Source organism: Tiliqua scincoides, chromosome 1 (assembly GCF_035046505.1).
Source record: "Tiliqua scincoides isolate rTilSci1 chromosome 1, rTilSci1.hap2, whole genome shotgun sequence".
In the NCBI taxonomy this organism is placed as follows: Eukaryota; Metazoa; Chordata; class Lepidosauria; order Squamata; family Scincidae; genus Tiliqua; species Tiliqua scincoides.
In genome coordinates, this window is record NC_089821.1 from 239,962,386 (window position 1) to 239,984,857 (window position 22,472).

General features: G+C 45.4%; 1 protein-coding gene across 1 annotated transcript in view; it reads left to right on the plus strand.

The window, feature by feature from the left end:
• The first annotated feature begins 315 nt into the window (after positions 1 to 315).
• The window catches only part of TMEM151B (transmembrane protein 151B), a 46,742-nt gene continuing 24,585 nt past the window's right edge, over positions 316 to 22,472 (plus strand). Inside the window, exons 1-2 of the mRNA XM_066618628.1 lie at positions 316 to 692; positions 18,335 to 20,556. Coding sequence (XP_066474725.1) covers positions 597 to 692; positions 18,335 to 19,771 — 1,533 coding nt within the window. The 5' untranslated portion in view covers positions 316 to 596 and the 3' untranslated portion in view covers positions 19,772 to 20,556. The remainder of the gene's footprint in view (positions 693 to 18,334; positions 20,557 to 22,472) is intronic.

Below are 22,472 nucleotides of genomic sequence, written 5' to 3' on the forward strand. Positions count from 1 at the left end.
CCAGCGCGGCTGCTGCTCATGTGAAGCGCGTGTGCCTGGAAGGGAGCGGCGCCCCTTCAGCTGCGGGGGGGGGGGGGGGACGCGCGAGGGTGTGCGGCGGGGAGGAGGCGTAGGGAAGGCTGCCGCTGCCGCCGCCGCCGCCTCTCGCCTTCCGCACGGAGCCCGGGCGAGACAAAGGGGCGAGAGGGAGGCTCAAGGTCGCGGGCTGCTCTCCAGCGCGGGGGGCGAGCGCCAGAGAGGAGGGCAGAAAAGGGCGCGCGGGAGAAGGAAGGCGCCTCCCCCCTCAGAGCGGACCCTCCCCGCCCGGCACCTGAGCCCCTCGCCAGCCCTCCGCCTCCGCCCCCGTCGGTGCGTGCGCGCCCGGCGGGCTGCTGCTGCTCGGGCAGGAGTCCCTCAGGCGCGAAGCACCAGCTCTCGGCGGCTCCGGGCCGGGCTTCTCCTCGCCTCTGCCCCCAGCCCCAGCCAGAGACGCCATGCCGGGGGCGCCGCCGACTCCCGGGCTTCCCCGGCCGCGGCGCGGTCCTCGAGGCGCCGTGGCGGGATCATGAGTGGCCGCCGCCTGCTGGGCGCCCCCCGCCAGGCCCCGAGTCGCCGTCATGTCCCCGCCGTCCTCGGCGGCCGCGGCCAGCAGCAGCGAGAGAGGCAGCAGCGCCTCGGTGCCGCAGGAGGAGGCGGAAGGGGCCCGAGAGGAGGTGAGGACGGAGCGGAGCCACTGCCTCCCGGGCGGCCCTTAAGGCCACGCACCCTGTAGCGTCTGCATGTGACCGGCTTTGCATGGCTCGCTCGTTGCACCGCGGCCAGGCTCGGCTCGCACCCGGCGCTGGCCGGGCCAGCGCGCTTTGCCCGCACAGGTACGCAGTCCTCCGCCTGCACCGCTGCCTTCCCTGTCTGCGCCGCCGGGCATCCTGCGAGAAGAGCCCTCGCCCAGTCGCCGGCTGCCCGCTTGCAGCACAGTCCTGTGCCTGTCTACTTCGAAGGAAGTCCCATTGTGCTCAGTGAGACTGAGAGCCCAAGCCTGTGCATGTCTACTCAGAAGTAAGCCCCGTTAGAGTCAGTGGGGCTTACTCTCAGGTGAGTGTGGACAGGATGGCAGCCTTAGAGCCCAAGCCCATCCACGCTTTCCTGGAAGTAAATGACCTAATGGGACTCACAAGTAGCATGCATAGGATTGTATAGGATTCCTGTACAATAGAGGAAAATACAAAATCTTACACTATAGGATTCCTATACAAGAATATAGACATGTATAGGATTGTTGCCTAGCAGGGGTGGTCATGTTCTTGTCGCCTTGTCTCCTCCTTTTACTCCGGATTAATAACTCTGGATTAATGACTCTGGAATAACACGGTTTGGTGCCCCCAGTTTCTAAAATGTTCACTTTGACTAGATGTAAAACTGCAGGGGGAGGGGGAGTAATCCACACTTTCATCTCTTCAAGAACTGCTTGACACAGATTTAAGCTATACTTTGACCACTAAACGCATGTGGTCTTTGCACCTTATCAGTGCATGTGTTTGAGGCGACTGGGCTCTATTCGTCCATGATTGTGGACTCGGGGTGCTAGATAATGATTCCAAATAAATCAATCCGGCATAAAAGGTAGTGTTTGTGTGTGAGTCTGTTACATGTTTTATTTGCCTACAAAAGGGTAGTTGGGATGTGTTGAGGTATTCTGTATATTGTACGCAATATATTTACAATGAGGCAGTAATTGTGTTTCATCTTGATGTCAAGTGGAGAAGCCAGAGTTCTATGATTGTGAAACGGTAAAAGGAACCAAGTGCCATGCAGTTGAAATGGTTTCTTCAGATGCTTCATTTAGGGTTTATGCAGTATGTTACATCGAGTATGAAACTGTTTCCCCACACTGACGTGTTCTAAAAACTAGGGATTTTTCTCTTGTGATTGCTCATTTCAGTGACCAGCACTCAGGGATCTGTAAACATGCTGAAGTACTGTTTAAAAAAAACAACCAAAACATAAAATAAAGCAAGTTAAAGTGAATGCTGAACAGGTACTACAACATGGGGGTAGGTGGTTTTGAGCAAATCTTCAATGTGTTTATAACTGTTAACAACCCTTCAGGGCAAGAGAGCTGTGTAGGTGGCCAGGAAGGGGCTGCAAACAGAGAGAGCCAGGAAGAAAGGGTTGTCCAAAGGGGTCTGCATATTTGTTTCAGGCAAAGATAATGCTGCCTCATTCCTTACTCTGAACTTCTTCCCTGGTTCCAGGCTTCAGCACTTATCAAGGATAGATTTGTGATAAGACAGGTTGCAAGTGTTTTCCATCGTTTAGCACTTAATCCATGTGCCTGGGAACAGGTGTCCAGTGATGTGTATGTTAGCATCTCCTCTTTCACTGGAATGAGAAGGGAAGTCATACATGCCTCCACTTTCTTTCTCTTTTCTATGCAGCATAGCTAGTTGTGGCAGCACTTGTATGTGTAGATGTAGTTAGCTAGTTCTACATCACTACTAATTGTTCTATTATCAGTCTTAATGTGGATGAGTAGAAACGCACTGTAAACCAGGATCTTCAGGATATCAAAAGCATTCTTATGGTAATGTTAATTCTTTGGTTATGATGCTTTAAATCAGTGGTTTCCAAACCCTTTAGATGCCCTAGAGCAGTGTTTCTCAAACTGGGTCGGGACCCACTAGGTGGGCCGCGAGCCCATTTCAGGTGGGTCCCCATTCATTTCAATATTTTATTTTTAATATATTAGACTTGATTCTACCTTAGTATGTGGCTGCATTTGGGGAAATGTTACAGACCTGTACTTTTAACAAGCTGTTATTTATATTCTTTTAACAATGATAGTAAATGGGACTTACTTCTGGGTCAGTGTGGGTAGGATTGTAGCCTAGGATTGTTAAAAATTTTACTGCTTGATGATGTCACTTCTGGTCATGACATCACTTCTGGTGGGTCCTGACAGATTCTCATTTTAAAAAGTGGGTCCCGGTGCCAAATGTGTGAGAACCACTGCCCTAGAGGCTGCTAGCTGATTTACACAGTGTGCTGTGTAGCATGCTGCCAGAGTGCCTTTTATGTCTGGTGCTGACGACTTGAGGGCATTCAGCACCAATGGAAGAGGTGTGACGACTTTGAAAGGGAAGTATAGGATGGGGCTCTTAATCTACTTCTGTGGCCATGAGAACACTTCAGGTTGGTTTATCTAGAAAAGTAAAAGAAAATTGTTTAATAAAGGAGTGTGATGATTTTCCCCTAGACCTGTTTGATTTTCTCACCATTTATATTCCAGGTAAGCGGGTTCCAGGATTTAGAGAACACTAATGTCTTAGTCTTCTGGGTATTTAACTCCAATTTATTTTTTGAAAGGTAGGCAGAGCTTCTTTTTAATAGTCTTTTGAGGCCAATTTGTGTTTGAGAAATCAACACAGCATCGTCCACATATAATAAAATGGGAGTATAGGTTGAACCTAGCTTGGGACAGTGCCCTTCAGCTGGAAGGAGGCCATATCACTTTAAAAAAGAGTAAAGAGGAAAGGTGTCTTAAGTCTTAAGCTAGAACCCAGGATGATTTTCCTCAGGAAGCATCTTGCTGAAGAAAGTCGGAGTTGGGGACAGGGCAGGACACTATGAGATACAGCGGAGAAATAGAAACAGAAGTAAGTCAAGACATTTTTCTACACTAATAGCAAGTGTGATCTAAGGTCACAATACAAGCCCATTCTGTGCCCTGGTGGGTGGTTGTCATTCTGCTGCACCTGCTATTGATGGTGAAGGCGTGACAAGTCTTGAGAATAGAAATATTTATTGCAGAAGTAATTTTACCACCTAGTAGCTCTATTAATTCAAATATTGTATCTAGTCATCTCTTTGCTGTTGTCCTCCTATGTTAACTTGTCCCCTTCACCCTTTCAAAATATATTTGTTGTTTTCCCTGCCCTTTTGTCCTGGAGATCCTGGTAGCAATTTGCTCACTGGTCATTTGTTCTAGCACATGCAAATGTGTGTGCTTGTGCATGCACGCTCACACTTCTGCTTGCTATTTCATGCATAGCATTGTAACTCCCCACCTTGCCTAACATTTATCCACTAATATAAGGATCCAAAACCAAACAGCATCTTCCTTGCAGTGCTTTTCAACTGCAGTATTCTCCTTTCAACACTTTGTTTCTGTTCCTAATTCAGATCCAAAGCTGTTGTTGTTATTGTTCCTGTTGTCAGGGCCATTACTGTTGCCTGAGACAACTGAAGTGGTTGCCTCAGGCAGCAGATTGGTGGAGAGTGCCTATCTCTGTCTGCCTCCATGTCTCCTCTTCTTCCTTTCATTCTTTGGATGGAAAAGGAAGTGGGGGGAGAGAGAAAATTTGAAGGGGAGGAGAGTGCTGAGCTAGAACATTGGAGAGTGGGAGGAATAGAAGCTGGCACACCATCAAGCAAGAAGGAGTAGTATTTAGCAAAAAAACCTGTTATTAGAAGGTCTTGGTCCAGCTGTGATTGTTATCATTCCTACCATTTACATGGCACTTTAAGGAGTAACATAAACAAAAGGTATGCCCCTGTTCCAAGTTTACAGTTGACATTTGACAGTGAAGGAGACAACAGGTTGGAAGGGAAGGCACAAGGGAGGAAAGGGTACATGAGAGGAATGTGAGAAACCGCAGTTAATGTCCTTGCTCATTAAACATTTCTGATAGGGATGAGGAATAAGAGTTTTTAAGTCAAGAGTCTGTGAAAATGGTGGTTTTTGAGAAGGTGGTTTTTCATCCTGGAAGGGAGATGTAAATACAGGGGAATAGATGGAGAATGAAGGAATAGTTTAAGAGTGGGAGGCTTTCATGTGGTCAAGGATGGTAGAGCTGAATACCACTGGCAGGGCTGTAACAGGAAATGTAACAGGAAAAGTATATAGAAGGGCAAGACCATTTAAAGGCAGGGGCAGAGAGAATGTACCAGATGCCAAAGAAGACAGGGAGTTAGGGTCAGGATTAGAAGGAATATCTGCATGACTTGAGTAATGAGGGAGATGAATGACCTTGGCAGTGGCATTTTGAAAAAGACTGTAGTAGTCAAGGTGCTTGAGCCATTGATTTCACTGAATGGTTTACACACTCTTTGTTTCTCATAGGATTGGGCAGCAATGCTTTGGCCTGTCCAGAAAATTGCCTTTTTTAAGGCAACCTGTGAGGTCATGTTGTGATGTAGACTAATGCTTACTCTGAGGCTGAGGCAAGAGCATGACCTCCTTTTACCTGAACAGGATGTGACCCTACCAAATCTGTAAAGGAGAAGACCCCTTAGTGTGACTGCCTCAAAGAAATATGGATTTCTGGTTTTTACTATTCAGTTCTGTTTTCAAATAAAATGAAGTGGCTGGTGAAAGGGGCTGGACTTAAATCCCTCAGGCTGACAGCTTCTGGGTGCTGAATAGGGATAACCTACTCCAGTTTCACAATGTCCTGTTAATGTGTTTCAGTCCTCTGACTTGGGTAGACCACAGGAAGATAGTCCAGCATTCATTCATCCTTTCATTTTGCTGAAACAGCTATATGAACTGATGGGGTTGAGTAAGAATTTAGGTCAGTACAAAGGAAATGAATTATTTCATGAGAGAGAGAGGAGAGCATCTCAAACACCTCACTGTTAACTTCCTTAAGAAAAAGAAATGTGTGAGCCTATCCAGATATAGCATAGGTGCTGGGAAGTGCTTTCATTCTGTGATCCTTGAGTCATGATACTGGAGAAAACAGGTTGCACCGAGGCATGGGTAAATACTGATTTGAGAGGATTCAGGTGAAGCTTAGATCTTCAGTATAATCATCTGAGTTCTTGTGGTGTAGTGTAGTATTTAAGAGTCCAAACTATGAACAGGATTTTTCCAATTTAAATCTTGTTTGCCATGACCTTGCTAGGTGGCCTTAGGCCTGAGGTAATATGCTGCTCCGCCTTACTGGGTAATGTGCCTGCCTCTGCTCCTCCCATTCTCAGGTTTGGGAAAGGAAGAAGGGTTGAGGCAAAAGAGGTGTTCAAGAGAAGAGACTGGTGGACCAAAGCATCTCTACACTCCTCTTCTGCTCCACTCCTCTCTTTTCCAATCAAGGGTGTGGGAGGAGTAGTGGGAACAAGTAGGCAGACAGAGGTGGACACTCTCTCCCAATCTGCTGCCTGTGTCAACTGCTTTGGTTGGTCTCATGGATGGACCTGCCTGCCTTAGTCTCAGTTATGATATGGAGATAATGATACTACCTCATAGGGTTGTAGTATAATAAGAATACACATGACGTGTTTTGAATACTTTAAATTGGTATGCAGGTGATAAGTGTTATTGTCTTAGGAAAGGGTACCTTACTCTGTGAGAAGCATGGAGAGTAAAGAACACCTTACTGTTAAAGTTTAATGAACTTGAAATCTTATAACTCAGCAATGTGGTGCATATATTCCATTGACTTCAGTGTGATGTGTATAAATAACTGGTTGAAGATTAGCACCTAAATGCTGAAAATAGTAAAATAATCTCTCCCTTAATTTATTCTATTGCTGTTGCCACAACCACCAGTGTTGCTCTGTACAAGTCAATTCTGAAATTTCATTTTTCTCAGCATTCTCATTCCCATTGGACTTCACAGGAAAAGCTGCTGAACTCAATGCATATGTTAGCCAAGGCCTGGAATCTCTCATGCTTCAGACCTGTAGACAGGAACTGAAAAATAAGACTGCTAAACTGGAAAATAGGAAGATGAAGCTGAAGGGACGCTGCTGTCACTCAGCCCTCCTGGGAAGTGCCTTGCATTGTCAACATCACCATAGAAAGCATTGATTTTTCCAGGGACTTGTTAAAGATTTCATGCTGCTGCTGCTAGAATTGAACAGTCTGCAGGTGGAGTAGTGGGATACTGCAGCTGTTGTGTTGTCACAAACTAGACCAAACATGAAGCTCCAGTGCACAGTATCAGGAACTTATCTATGAGCATGTGAAGCTGACTTATTCTGAGTCAGATCCATCTAGTTCAGAATTGTCAACCCTGACTCTCAAGGCTTTCAAACAGGAATTTTTCTCTGTCCTACCTGGAGATGCAAGGGACTGAACCCGGGACCATCTACGTGCAAAGAGTTATGTTCTGCAACTGAATACATTCTTCCCCTTAATTTCTCCCTTTTCTCTCCCACTGCCCCCAACCCCTCCCCATAGATACACAAACATTTGTCTACACTTTATTGCCCCTTTGTCCAGGCTAATGGAGGAAGCTGAAATTAGAATCTTTCTTAAATTATTTTGTTCTTCTAACTTTTCCAGCCAGGATTAGAAACTTGGAAATCAGCTGTGGGTTAAAAAAAAATTATACTAATTTGCAGGCCTTTGCATTGTAAATGTACATAGTGTTTTGTTTGTCCTCACAATCATCCTGTGAGGCAGGCCCCTATTTCCTTTTTACAGATGAAGAACTGAGGATGACCCCAAAGACCACATAGCAAGTCCTTAGCTAGTTTAATAACAGGTCTAAGTGTCATGTACAACACTTCATTATCATCAAGTGAGCTATGCTTAGGGAATGTTTTGGGACCCAAGGTTATGTAATGCATTTTCTGGAACTTCACAGCAAAGCTAGCCTTTGCACTGGTACACTGAAAATGTACCATTTTTCTAGAGCAGAGGAAAACTAAGGAAAAACTGAAAATAGTACATGTGCAGTCTAAGATTTTGTTGTTGAAGGGGAGAAACTAAAGTGATTGTGGTTTCATCTTTACCAAGTAAATTTGTAAGGCAGATGTCTGGAAAGTTTAGCTTGGGAGCTTGTACCATCCTGCTAGTGGATTAATATACAACACACTGTCCCATCTTTTCACCCAGAATACCTAGTTATGAAGGATGAGGCTTTCAAATGGAGTGTCATTGAAGTGGATCTCCAGGGGGTCATAGAACACTAGAGTTGAAAGGGACCTTCTAATCTAGTCCAACCCTTGTTCATCACAGGCAACTATGACATCTTGATAGATGGCCATCCAACCTCTTTTTGAAAACCTCTACGGAGGGTGAACGCACAACTGCACGCAAGGCAGGCTGTTCCAGTGCTGGACAGCTCTTACTGTTAGGAAATTCTTCATGTCAAGCTATTAGTTCTAGTCATTCTGCCAGGACCCACTGAAAGCAAGTCCTCCCCTTCTGTGTGACAGCCCTTTAAACTCCTTCAGGGAGTTAGAGAGTCGAAGTAAGTCTTTGTGGGGGAGGGGCTAAGGCAATGATGCAATCCCCAGGATCATGTCATGGCCAGGGAGAAAGGGGAGGGTTACACTTACCCGCAGCCAGCGCTGGCCTCCGGGTGTGTGTGCAGGAAGCCCCATGGACACCTCTGCAGGGCTCCCCACAGCAAAAAAATCACGATTGGAACCCACTTCCAGTTTTTGATTACAAAACCTGAAGTGGGTTCTGATGGCAATTTTTAGATATTTAGAGCCCTGTTGCGTTTGTGAGGCTCCCTGCACCTCCTGGATGACTGCACTGACTGCAGGTAAATGTAAATATCTCCTTTGTCCCTGGCAGAGACGCAATCCTGGGGATTGCATCACTGCCTTCACCTCTCCCCGCCCCTTAAGGGGGCAGAGAAGGCTTTCCAGGCTGGTGGGTCATGACCTGTTTGAGAACACCTGGACTACAGCGCAGAGTATTTTCACTTGCAGTTGAATCCCTATTACTTGTTTAAAGAAACAGACCTTAGGAACAAATTTCCCTCTACTTGGGAATTCCCTCACACATTCCTGAGTCACACAGAAGGGGAAGACTTGCTTTCAGTGGTTCCTGCCAGAATGACTAGAACTAATGGGTTGACAAAAAGAAGAATTTCTTAACAGTAAGAGCTGTCCAGCACTGGAACAGCCTGCCTTACATGCAGTTGTGGGCTCACCCTCCATAGAAGTTTCATTTAGCTTGACTTCTGTGATTCTTTGTGCTTTTTCTCTCATTTGGATCTTATGCTCGGAATAAGAGGTCTTCTTTAGCATGTTCCTGAGGCAGCTGGATTAAGTGTACCACTTGATTTACAATGATAGCTGTTACATGGTTCTCTGTTCTTTGAAAGGGAGTAATTTGCACCTCTGGGACAGGAGGCACTTCCCACTGGGATTAGAATCTTCCCTGTAAAGTTTCCTAAAGTTTAGTCAGTTTTTTTTCCCTAATTAAAAGAAAAAAATTTTTAATGGGAAATTTCATAAGAACATAAGAACAGCCCCACTGGATCAGGCCATAGGCCCATCTAGTCCAGCTTCCTATATCTCACAGCGGCCCCACCAAATGCCCCAGGGAGCACACCTGATAACAAGAGACCTGCATCCTGGTGCCCTCCCTTGCATCTGACATAGCCCATTTCTAAAATCAGGAGGTTGCACATACACATCATGGCTTGTAACCCATAATGGTTTTTTCCTCCAGAAACTTGTCCAATCCCCTTTTAAAGGCATCCAGGCCAGATGCCATCACCACATTCTGCGGCAAGGAGTTTCACAGACCGACCACACCCTGAGTAAAGAAATATTTTCTTTTGTCTGTTCTAACTCTCCCAACACCCAATTTTAGAGGATGTCCCCTGGTTCTGGTGTTATGTGAAAGTGTAAAGAGCATCTCTCTATCCACTTTATCCTTCCCATGCATAATTTTGTATGTCTCAATCATGTCCCCCCTCAGGTGTCTCTTTTCTAGGCAGAAGAGGCCCAAACACCGTAGCCTTTCCTCATAAGGAAGGTGCCCCAGCCCAGCAATCATCTTAGTTGCCCTTTTTTGCACCTTTTCCATTTCCACTATATCCTTTTTGAGATGCTGCGACCAGAACTGGACACAATACTCCAGGTGTGGCCTTACCATCGATTTGTACAACAGCATTATAATATTAGCTGTTTTGTTCTCAATACCTTTTCTAATGATCCCAAGCATAGAATTGGCCTTCTTTACTGCCGCTGCACATTTCATCGACCTGTCCACCATTCTGGACAGGTCCACCATTCTGGACACCATCAACCTGTCCTGGCCTTCTTTACTGCCGCCGCACATTTCATCGACCTGTCCACCATTTCATCGGCCTGTCCACCACCACCCCAATATCTCTCTCCTGATCTGTCACAGACAGCTCAGAACCCATTAGCCCGTACGTGAAGTTTTGATTTTTTGCCCCATATGCATGACTTTACACTTACTGACATTGAAGCGCATCTGCCATTTTGCTGCCCATTCTGCCAGTTTGGAGAGATCCTTCTGAAGCTCCTCACAATCACTTCTGGTCTTCACCACTCGGAAAAGTTTGGTGTCGTCTGCAAACTTAGCCACCTCGCTGCTCAACCCTGTCTCCAGGTCATTTATGAAGAGGTTGAAGAGCACCGGTCCCAGGACAGATCCTTGGGGCACACCGCTTTTTACCTCTCTCCATTGTGAAAATTGCCTACTGACACCCACTCTCTGTTTCCTGGTCTTCAACCAGTTCTCAATCCATGAGAGGACCTGTCCTCTAATTCCCTGACTGTGGAGTTTTTTAGTAGCCTTTGGTGAGGGACCGTGTCGAACGCCTTCTGAAAGTCCAGATATATAATGTCTACTGGTTCTCCCGCATCCACATGCCTGTTGACCTTTTCAAAGAATTCTATGAGGTTTGTGAGGCAAGACTTACCCTTGTAGAAGCCATGCTGATTCTCCCTCAGCAAGCCTGTTCGTCTATTGAACAGCAAGCAAGCCTGTTCCTCTAACGAATCTAAACCCCTCCTCCCTACACCACCGTCTCATCCACGCATTGAGACCCTTGATCTCTGCCTGCCTAGCTGGCCCTGCGCGTGGAACAGGTAGCACTTCAGAGAACACTACCTTTGAGGTCCTGGCTTTCAGCTTCCTACCTAATAGCCTAAATTTGGCCTCCAGGACCTCCCGGCTACACTTGCCCACGTCGTTGGTGCCAACATGCACCACAACCGCTACCTCTTCCCCAGCACTATCTATCAGCCTGTCTAGACGAGAAGTGATGTCCGCAACCTTCGCACCAGGCAGGCAAGTCGCCATGCTGTCCTCACATCCATCACAAACCCCCCTCTCTATGTTTCTAATAATCGAATCCCCCACTACAAGAAGCCCCGGACCCCCCTCCCACCTTGGAGTATCCTGAGTGCATTCGGATACGGACCCATCCCCTGGAGAAGGGGTCCCACCTAGCGGATTGTTTCCCTCCTGTCCAGGATGACGTCCTCCAGCCCCGAGACTTTCCACCTGCACAGCTGAGGAGCTGCACGCCTGAGGTTGGGATGAAGCCTGATTGTCCCTGGAAGTCTCCCCATGGTCCTTCTCTGCCTTTCTCTGTTTCTCCAGGTCAGCCACCAAGGCTTCAAGTGAGCAGACGCGTTCCCTGAGTCCCTGGAGCTCCTTGCACTGATGACACAGCCATGACCTATGCCCCAGAGGCATATAGTCATACATGTGGCACTTGATGCAAAACACTGCATAGCCCCCACCCTGCTGCTGGCTGGCTGACTGCATAGCTTTTTTTATTTTGTTGGTTTTTGTTTAGCGGTACTTAACAACCCTACACTGGTTAGCAGCCCTCTTCTCAAGGGAAGAGAAAGGGCAGTATCTGGGGCCCTGCTGCTGAACTTGCACAGATGCTAAACTCGCGGTGCCTTACCTGGCACTTTGTTCCTGAGGCACTGGGTGTCCCAGAGGCCACACACAGTTCTGCAGAGAGGCTCACACGGTGGCAGGCACTAGCTTTATACTCCTAGCTAGCTCCTCCTCCCTCCCTCCTTGCTGATTGAAAAGGGGCTGGTCTTCCCAGGTGAGATTTCCCTGAATGGGGTGCTTGGATTTGCCTAATGGGGCTCTTATCAATTGTTATGACCTAAAGGACAATGACTATGCTAAATTGCCCTGGCTGGGTGGGAACTGGCCCTTCCTAGGTTCTTGCCCTCCTACTTCAGTTCTCTGAGGCTGGACTGTTTTTTAACCTCAAGCTGGTTTTTTATTTGAGTTTAAACTGCACTGGTTTAAGAGTTTTTTGACTTGGCAGAACTTACACACTAAGGTTTAAATCCCGTTTAGCCCTGCTAAAATCCTGCTCTTATTAAATGTTCACCTTTATTTTATTTATTTATTTATTTATTGCTCTCACCTAGATCCTGTGTCCTAATTTACTGAACCTTTAGATTATGTTCTATCTTAGATTAAGTTTAACTTGGGTTAAGTATAGGGTTAATTTAAACCAAGTAGAAAAACTTGCTTTCTACTTTATCCTCCTCTGTTTTATTTATTTTTCCAAGTGCCTGTACCTTGGGCTCTTACTCACAAATAGGATTCTGCTCCTGCTCAGAGTAGACCTCTGTATGCACTTACATATTTATTTTTATTGCCCTCACCTAGCTCATGTGCCCCAACTTGCTGGACCTTAGAATCCCTCCCTCCGGTTAGATTAGGTGCTAACTTAGGTAAAGCTAAGCTAAAAGTAAAGCTAAATTTCAATGTTGATCTAAGGTTGATTTAAGGTTAGAAGACAAAGAGTTTGAAAGAGTACACTTACCTTCTCCTTCTCTTCCTCCTCCCTTCTTCACAACTCAAGGAGTCTTCCTTCTCCTTCTCCAAAACTCAGAGGTCCACTTGCCTTCCCCTTCTCCTCGCACAGATGCACTTGGTGTCCCAGAGGCCATGCGCGCTTCTGCAGAGCATGGCATGGGAAAAGCTAGTTTACACCAAATTCCTGAAAACATGCAAATAGAATGAACAGAACCTTATAAATACTGTATTGCAGTGTGGTAATATAAGTGACCAATTAATCCAAGGTTTAAACATCCCCTGGAAGTGTTGCCTTCACCACACTTGCGTTTATTATGTCCAAAGTAGGTTGATGCATGGGTCTGTCACTTGCAGGAGGTATTAGTAGGAAGCTTTAATGGGTACATCTTGACCTGAGCAGGAAAGGCTGGTGAGGGCAAATGGGCATGCTGTGCTAAGTGCCATAGCGAGTGTGGAATATTTGGAGGCACTGTTGGAATTCTCCTGTGCCCTGAAAGTGGTCTAGGGCAGAACTGAGATCCGGTCTCTCAAGGCATTAATAGGTTGTTGGATAAGGTCTGAATAAATGAAAATGTGCTTACACGTTACACTGATGTGCTTATCTTTTTCTAATTATTCACAGGATCCTTAAGACTGTCTCCATAGATAAAACATCATTGTTTCTTTGCAGAAAGAAGTTGTTGCATATTATATGTTACAGGGATGTGTGCCCCAAGTAGTGACCAATGCAACAGCAATTTTACAGGGTTTAATGTGGGCAAAAGGTTTAATACAAAGGGTTTAATGTGGACAAATGTTTGATTATCAAATCAAGCATTTATTATCATTTGCTCATTGGATGCTGAAAATTGCTCTAAAAATCAGTAGAATCAGTAGAATACAGACATAAAAACAGTAGAATACAGACATAATTCTACTGCTATCCCCTGCTATCCCCTGCTAATTGGGTAAGAGGCACTTTTTCAAGTGGGTGCTCCTTTTTTTAGCAGGGGGAGATTAACTGGCCCACCTCACCCCAGCACTGTCTGTTCTAGTGGCTGTCTGCTGGTATTCATTTGTATCTTTTTAGATTGCGAGCCCTTTTGGGACAGGGAGCCATTTAGTTATTAGATTTTTCTCTGTAAACCGCTTTGTGAACTTTTAGTTGAAAAGTGGTATATAAATACTGTTAATAATAATAATTAGCTTTATTGCACTAGTTGTAATTTTATGGAATTTAGAATACCTTGGCAAAGACTGAATTGTTTATTACAAGAAAGGGAGGAGATGGAGAAGCATGGTCAGGACCCTGTTGAAGGATGGGGATATATTCAGAGCATATAGAGCTCTGTGGATTCTGGTTCTTTGGCACATTATTTATTTATTGTCAGTTTTTTCTCTGCATCCTACACATCTATTTGCATGTGCTAAATACTTGTCACCAGATTTGATGAGAGATGCATGATCTGATCCTGTGGCCCTAATTCTGAAGCAAGGATGTTCCTACAGTACAGTAGAATATGATGGGAACTACCCAGTACCTTGTTGTTATTATGCTAAGAAATAAAATGCAAAGAAAATAGAATTTCTGTAATTTTTCTGTGTGAGCAGCTCTGGCCTGGGTTAACAAGGATATTTGGGAACTACTGTCCTACCAGAGATTAGGTAGGATTGGCGCTAAGAATATAAGGAATATGCAGTAGTCTAACTTAGCCGGAATAGTAGCAGTGACCTTGTTGTGTTTTGACATTCAGATGGGAATCCCAAATTGGAGATTACAGGAGCAGGGTAGCTGAAACAGGAAAACTGGAGGGAGACAGTGGTGTTGGTATTTAGTGTCCCAGGAGGATGAGAGGAGAAGATCAAGTCTAGCTGTGTTTACTGTTTTAGATAGGCTAGAGTTGCTACTGAGGGTGACCTGAGCCAGTCAGCAGTACTCAGCAGATAACCACTCATGTTAAGTGCTCTCTCGCCTTCTCCATCTGCTTCATTTTCTGTTGTGATGCTCTTTCTGATGTGAAGCTAGTCTTCATCAGCCACCGAGCCAGCCACTTTCTTTCTGTGAGCCGGATGTTGCCTGGAGACATAATTAACTCAACCCAAGAGGCCAATCCTATTTTGTGCTGATACTGAGGGTTAACGATGGCCCTGACACCTGGCAATCTGGTGTGTTAAAATGCATTGGATACATTCCACATTTTCAGAACTGAATGGAAATATGGAGACGGGGAAACTGGGAGTGTTTATACTATCCATTATTCCTATCATGCCTTCTGTCTTTCTGTTTGATACTCTGGTTTGCTGCTAGGTTGGGAATCCTGCTTCTGGTGTGTGAAAAACTGAATATTTCTAGTGGATAAATCCCAGAATATGCTCTGCTCAGTGGCAAAGACCATACTGATATCAATTTATTGATATCTGACCCCTTGGGTAAATTTTAAGAAAGATAAATGAAACACATCCCTAACAGCCCAGTTGTATCCCCCATATGCTGTAGCATTTAGCTGTGACAACAGAGTATGTGCTACATGCTGGGGGGTGGGGGACAACCAGAAGGCCAAAAAGTAGTAAGTAAACTTTTTAACCTACCTCAAGTAGGCCTGCTGGCCACTGATGGGTCTCCTCGAATCCACACCAGCTATGCAGCTGGCATAAGTCTGAGAAGAAGAAAGGGGCAGGGCAGGTTGGAAAATGGGGGCAGGATCCGGCTTGCATTTTTACCACTGAGAAGTATCCCCTCCAACCTGCTCCCTGCCCATGGCCTGCTCATATTCTGCCCCCACCACCACCTTACCTGTGCTGGTGGAGTGTCCAGGTGAGTCTTGCACATGCACAGTGCCTCTGGCCAATTCTGCCAGCGGCTCTGCTGCTTTCGTGTCACCACAATAGGGTCTACAGCAGTTATTTGCAAGATCTGCAGCCATAGGCCTTTGATGGGATTGGGCCTTAAGACTTTGAACAGTTTTCAAAAATTTGTATTTTACATTTAAGAAGTCAAAGAATGTTTCCTAAATATTATACTGGCGTTTCCTAAATATTGCACTAAATGCTGTACTTTCAAGACAGCTATTGCCTTATGGCAGTGACCAGTAACAACCAGAAAAGTATTTGAACTACCAGTTATGATGATGATGTTGCTGGTAGGAAGTGACACAACCTTAGTCCTGTGGTCTTACTTGGGCCACGTTATTCTTTTACTTCTGTAGTCAAAGTCAGCTGACAATCATGGGCTAGTTCTGGGGGGGGGATAGCATGCTCCTTGCAGCTGATGATCCAGAAACTGGGACCATAGGGTCCTTCTTCTTACTGGTCTTGTTTTGGAAGGAGGGGTACAATCTTGCAGCAGCTTTTGGTCCTTTGATCAGTGACTGGGACCAGATTTTCCTTCACCTTATTTCTGCAGTTTTAGGTCATGACTTACTATTTCCTTTATTTTAATTTTGTTTTTTAGAAATATGTGCATCTAATTAAAAAAAACATTGAATACTATAACTCTCATACTGCATTCCAATTCCAAAAGAAAAAAGTAACAGAAAGAAAATAAAAGTGATACCTAGGATCATTCATTCATGAATGTATAACTTACTATTTCATATTGCTTCAGCTCCATGCTCTGTTAGTTAGGTGAAGTCACACCTATTATTTATTTATTTATTTATTGTTCAACTTATATACCCCCTATTTGCATAGTACTCAAAATGGTGCAACTGAGTTTCCTCCTGTTCTCTGTGTTGATTTTAACCAACAGGAGGAAACTCAGTGGCTCCACACCAAACTTGAAGAAGTTTTAAACTAGGCCTTAAACCTGGTGGAAAAGGGTGGTCGGTCTTTTAGCCCTGCTGAAAGCAGAAATGAAAGGGGACAATCAAGTTCAAATGTATGTTTTATATGCGATTTGGGGCGAGGGCTTTATATTTCCTTCAGAGAGACTGAGGGCCCAATCCTATCCAACTTTTCAGTTCTGGTGTAGCCACAATGCAGCTCTGTGGTAAGGGAGCATATATTCCCATACCCTGAAGAGGCCTCAGTGACTGCCCCTCCATCGCAGGTTGCAGCGCACACCCCACTGTCGCAACTGCACCAGCACTGGAAAATTGGATAGGATTGGGCCCTCAGTCATACTTCCCAAGCCAGTGGGAAGAAATGCACTGTCAGATAGCCCAATAAAGTGTTTATTGGAATTACTGAAGCTAGAAGGTCACGATTCCTGGAGACTCAGAGCCAGAGATGTGGTGTCAAGCCCTAGTGTGGTGTTAAAAGAACCAACATCCACGAGCCTCCGGTTTGCTCACCCATTCCTTTGTTTGCTCTTTCCCTCGTGCACTGAGATTTAAAATTTCCAGTAACAGGTTGCAGCAAACGACAGTTGAACATTGCATCTGAATCCAGCAACCGTAGTTTGCAGGGTTTAGATAAAATAAACTACACTTGATCACAACTGTGATCAGAAACTTGTAATTTTGGGAAAGAGGGTTACTTGAGCCCGTTCTTGTAACATCAAACGTTGTTTGGCATTACATCTGAATGACTGCATGTTTTTCAAGTGCCCCTCTTTCCCAAATGGAAAACTGTGACTATAAAAGCAAACATAAGTTATACTTTGAAAACATTTATCCAATATTTTGAATACTTTCTGTAGGAACCCTGTTGAAGATCCCAAGGATAGCAAACCACATCAGTGCCGAATCTGCTACTTGTGTCATGTTAATTTGGAAGTTTCATGAACAGAGTCTGGCTTCTCAAGTCACTCACAAAAAATGTGAGATATACAAAAATAGAACTAGCAGCAACCAAGCAGGAGAGAAATTGTGGCTGCTAATGTATCTCCATATGAATAATCTGTAGTGTAGTTCCATAAACAGCACATAGGAAAATAATTTAGTTCTTTGTTTTATTTTTAAATTTCACCTGTAACAGGAGAGGTTATTTATATCCCTGAAACACCAACAGTGTAAAGGACATCCTTTAGGCTATGGATGCATGAGGATATATGGAGAGGTCCTGCTCTCTTGTTCACTATGCAGCACTAGATATCCTCAGTATTAGAAATGAAACGGGATTGTGCTAGGCAGAAAGAAGGAAAGAATCTCCAGAATTAGGTATCTGCAGTCTTGTTGCTTGTTCATGATTGCTGGGCCATAAGATTGCTGTTCACTCTCATTTTCTTGTGCTTGGGTGGGTTTGCCTCCTATAATCACGAATAGAAAAGCATAGGAAGTTGCCTGGGACTGAGTTAGATCATTGGTCCATCTACTTCTGTATGGTCTTCATTGACTGACAGTAGCTCTTCAGGGTTTCAGACAGGGGACTTTCCCAGCCCTACCTGGAGATACCAAGGATTAAACCTTCTGCAAGCAAAGCTTTGCTGTGCCATTGAGCCCCTCTTAGAGGGCTCCTACCTATACTAACAAGAGTCCCCAATAGTCTTGTAGACAAGACAACAGTCCTTGCCTAGAATGTTGGACACCATCATTGGAGAATGATGAAAATTTGCAGTCTGATGGCCATTCTTGGAATTTGAGATCCTATTTGCCTTTATAGTTTTGCATGACCAAAGTGCATGAGTGCATAAATAGTTGGAGGTTGTGCAATCGGGGTTCTGGGAAATTATTCTACATAACATGTGAGGCACAAGTGAGCTCAGACCTCTTGCTCCTCTCACCTGCCTGCTGCTTAACTTAGGCATATTCTGGGTGATACTGTGTGCCTTAGGGGTGTCCATCTGTAACTATTCTAGCCAGTTAGTTACCAGTGTTAAGCTAGGTAGTCTTGAAGCCCTGTGGCTTTTCCCTTTCCTTCACCATTTCTCCTTTTATTCTCTTTTTTTCTCTTCCATCACCTCGGCACCTGGAGCAGCAGCGTCCAGTAAAGCAGTCCCTCAGCAAGTCGCTGTGTAGAGAGTCACACTGGAAATGCTTGGTGCTCTCCCTCCTCATGTATGGCTGCATGGGAGCCATGACCTGGTGCCATGTGACCAAGGTGACCCGGCTGACCTTTGATAGCGCCTACAAGGTAAAGTCCATGATGTACCATGACAGTCCTTGCTCTAATGGCTATGTCTACATCCCACTTGCTTTTTTGGTGATGCTTTATGTCGTCTACCTGGTGGAGTGCTGGCACTGCTACACACGCAATGAACTGCAGTACCGAGTGGATGTGGAGAGTGTGCACGAGCGTGTCCAGAGGATGCAACAGGCCACACCATGCATCTGGTGGAAAGCCATCAGCTACCATTATGTCAGGAGAACTCGCCAGGTCACCCGCTACCGCAACGGGGATGCTTACACCACCACCCAAGTGTATCATGAGAGAGTCAACACCCATGTGGCAGAAGCAGAGTTTGATTATTCCAATTGTGGGGTGAAAGATATATCAAAGGATCTGATTGACCTGGAGAACTTCCCAGCCACTCGGCTACGCTTCACCAAGTGCTTCAGTTTTGCCAATGTGGAGTCTGAGAACTCCTATCTGACCCAGCGGGCCCGTTTCTTCACAGAGAATGAGGGTTTGGATGACTATATGGAAGCAAGAGAAGGCATGCATCTCAAGAATGTGGACTTCAAGGAATATATGGTAGCCTTCTCAGACCCAGATAACCTACCTTGGTATGTCTCCCACTGTGTCTTCTGGGTGGCTGCGCTCTTGACTTTATCCTGGCCCTTGCGGGTCTTGAATGAGTACCGCACTTCCTATGTCCACTACCATGTGGAGAAACTCTTTGGGTTTGATTACGTGGCAGTAACGCCGGCAGAGGAACGCCCTTTCTGCCGGAGGATGCCCCGGGTCAATACAGTGGACAGTACAGAGCTAGAATGGCACATCCGGTCCAACCAGCAGCTGGTGCCCAGCTACTCAGAGGCTGTCCTCATGGACTTGGTGGGGCTGTCTAGTTGCACTACTTATTCCACCTGCCGCTATGGGAGCTACAGACAAAACTGTGAGCAGTGTCACAGGACTATAAGCAGCTCTTCCATCTTCTCCCGCAGTGCCCTCAGTATCTGCAATGGCAGCCCCAGGATTCCCTTTAGTAGCAGTCGCTTCTCTCTGGGCCGCCTCTATGGCTCACGGCGTAGCTGCCTTTGGCAGAGTCGGAGTGGGAGCCTCAATGAGCAGAGCTGTCCAACTGAACAGACCCGCTTGTCCAGTCAAGTCACTGTGGAGGAGGAGGATCCCCCTCCTTATCAGGATGCGCTCTATTTCCCTGTCCTCATTGTGCATCGAAATGAGGGCTGCCTCAACCACGACCACCGGCATCTCCATCGGAATGGGTCCTGTGTGGAGACCTCACTGTGAGGGTGTGGACAGTACCCTACAGAAAGTACCCTATGCCCAGACCAAGCATTTGTGACTAGATAGGGTAGCACAGAAACAGAGGTTTCAACACATCTATGTGAGTCAGAGGGGACAACTCCCTCTCATCATCCCACAGAGGACTCAGTGGTTTCTGAGTCCTGCTGTAGCCCTGGGGACCTGCGATGGCTTTGACCGGAGGCAGGTGGCTAACACCGCTGTCAGAATCACAGCACAGAACTACAGACTGACAACCACATGCAAAAAAAAAAAAGGCAAGAAGGAGGGACAGTAACAGCACAAAAATTTGGGCTGCTTCTTCGCAGCTGTCCTTCCAACTAACTACTCAAACCAATTTATCTAGCAGGAACAGTCCCAACCTCATACTGTACAAGGGGCTGCTATCCCAGCCTTGTAGAGTTGTACTTCAGCAGATGAATCCATAGCAGTGCAGCATGCTTCCTTCAGAAGCAAGGCAAGTAACTACACTGATTTCCCAGGTACAAGGTAGTTGAGAAGCAGCTACAGGTCAGGCCTTCTTCCTTTTTCTTAGACCATACTCCGACTGTTATGCTATTCTCAGCTGCTGGGAACATAAGATCTTAGAATGCCTCTTGGTGTTTCACATCTGAGAAGAATCATTCCATAGGCAAAGTTTAAAACATTCAAAGTACTTTCTTTTTGTGGTGGCAGAAAGCAAGATTGAACAGGGAATGTAGAAAAGAAACCCCAGACTTTGATATAATGGAATCTTGAGTCCAAACCCAGGAGAAGGCACAGTGCACAAAGTAAGCCACAGAATCTGCTGTGTATGTGAGGCAGCTACTGGCATTGGGGTGGATGCGTGGGCAAAAGGGGGGGTGTTTGGAAACAAAAAACTCTGAAGCGAATGAATCTTAGTCATAATGAACTCAGCCAGGCAAGATGTCTGGTATCGGGGGAGGTTCTGAGAGGTTCAGCTGAAGTTTATCCATGAATAATACAGGAACAGGTTGATGCAAAACTCTCTCTCTCTCTCTCTCTCTCTCTCTCTCTCTCTCTCTCTGTGTGTGCTTGGGGGAGATTTTACAAACAGTCAAACTGTTGCTTGCTGATATTCTCTGGCATGTGATGGGAGACAGAATTATTTGGGGGGGGCTGGTGGGGAGAATAAAAGAGAAGTTGGGAAACAGATGTATCTTTGAGTCTTATCGTGGTATCTCAATTTTTTTGTTTGTTCCACTGGATTCAGAGCCTCTGTGTTGGGCTGGTTGCCTGGCACAAAGGCTCTTGCTTCTATTTCTGAGTCGCCGTAGACTCGAGTAGCCCCATTGTGAGGCTACTCAGTTTACCCAGGGAAAGGGCATGAAAGTCCCCTTCTCCTGAAGAAGAGATGTTGGCTGCCCGGAGTGCAGTGGCAGCAGCCATTTTCGGCGCCGCTGCAGCCCTGCATGCTGGGCAGCTCAGGATTGGGCTGCCCATTTTCAGGATTGAGTTCCCTCAGAATAGCTTCATGCCCCTTAACTATGCTGGATCAAGATAAGCTTTTCAGATTCTCAAGCCATCATGAGTAAGTGTTCACTTACACCCCCTCCAGGCTTCAGACCCCTGATCCTAGGTACACAGAGCTGCAAACAAGTTCTTCTCACCCCTTGGCTTTTTTGGAAATCCTAGCAATGCCTGCCCAAATCCCAGAGCACTTTGGGATACGTAAACAAAATTGGAAAAAAGTACCAATTCTATAGAGAAAGAAGTCATGAAGGTTTGCCTCAGTTCACTATTTCTCATTCAACATGTGGCATTTAATGCACAATCACACTGATATAAAAGTTTTTTAAGAATCATTTGGGTAGGTTAAGGAGGAAATTAAACAAGTGGCATAATAAACAAGATGAAAACAGTTTCTAAACCAACGCTCATCTAAAGATGCAAGATTGCCTTCCAGACTGTCAGCTCTTGAAAAGCCTCCCCATTGAATGATTTGAGGTGAAAAGGCTACCTAAACTTATGGATTTTTACTAATTCCTAGCTTTATAACTTCTTTCTCACCTTCCCTTATGGTCTCTTTGACATCTCTATGGAATTTATGTTAGTTTGTCCTTGATCTTCTTTTGCCAGGGCAGGAGCCCTTTCGAACCCAGTTTCAGTCCTTCTTTTCCTATGTTGGCGTCTTGCATAACTTGGGGAAAGTACAAGAGGCAAGTTTTATTCACTTTGTAGAACAGATAGAACAGTTCCTAATTTATTTACGTTTAGAGGGAGGTGGAAATGGGGAATTTGGAGACATGGAAAATCCATGCGTGTCTCAGGGTACCCAACAGTAATGAGGGATTTCTTTGAGATAGTATGGAAGAGCAATGGTTTATAAAGGAAAACCCAGTGATAATCTGTGGTTTGTTCCTGATTGAAAGTCCCCCATTTTGTTCTTAAGTTAATGTTATGAATTTTGGCCCTGAGTTTGGGACACTACTGCTTTCTGTAACTTTTAGAGACCCACCACTGCCCACTTAGAAATGTCTCCCTTTGCTGTCAGCATAACACTTTTTTGAGCGGTTCCACACCTTAGCTTAACTCTTTTTAAATGGTTCCACCACCTTGTAAATAGAGTAGCACCCTTATTCACAACAGCATTTATTACATTCCAGCCACAAAGACGCTTTTTACAAAATTGCTGAGACTCCTCAAATGCATGTTGGTGTGCAAGGTCAATATAAGAACAGCCCCA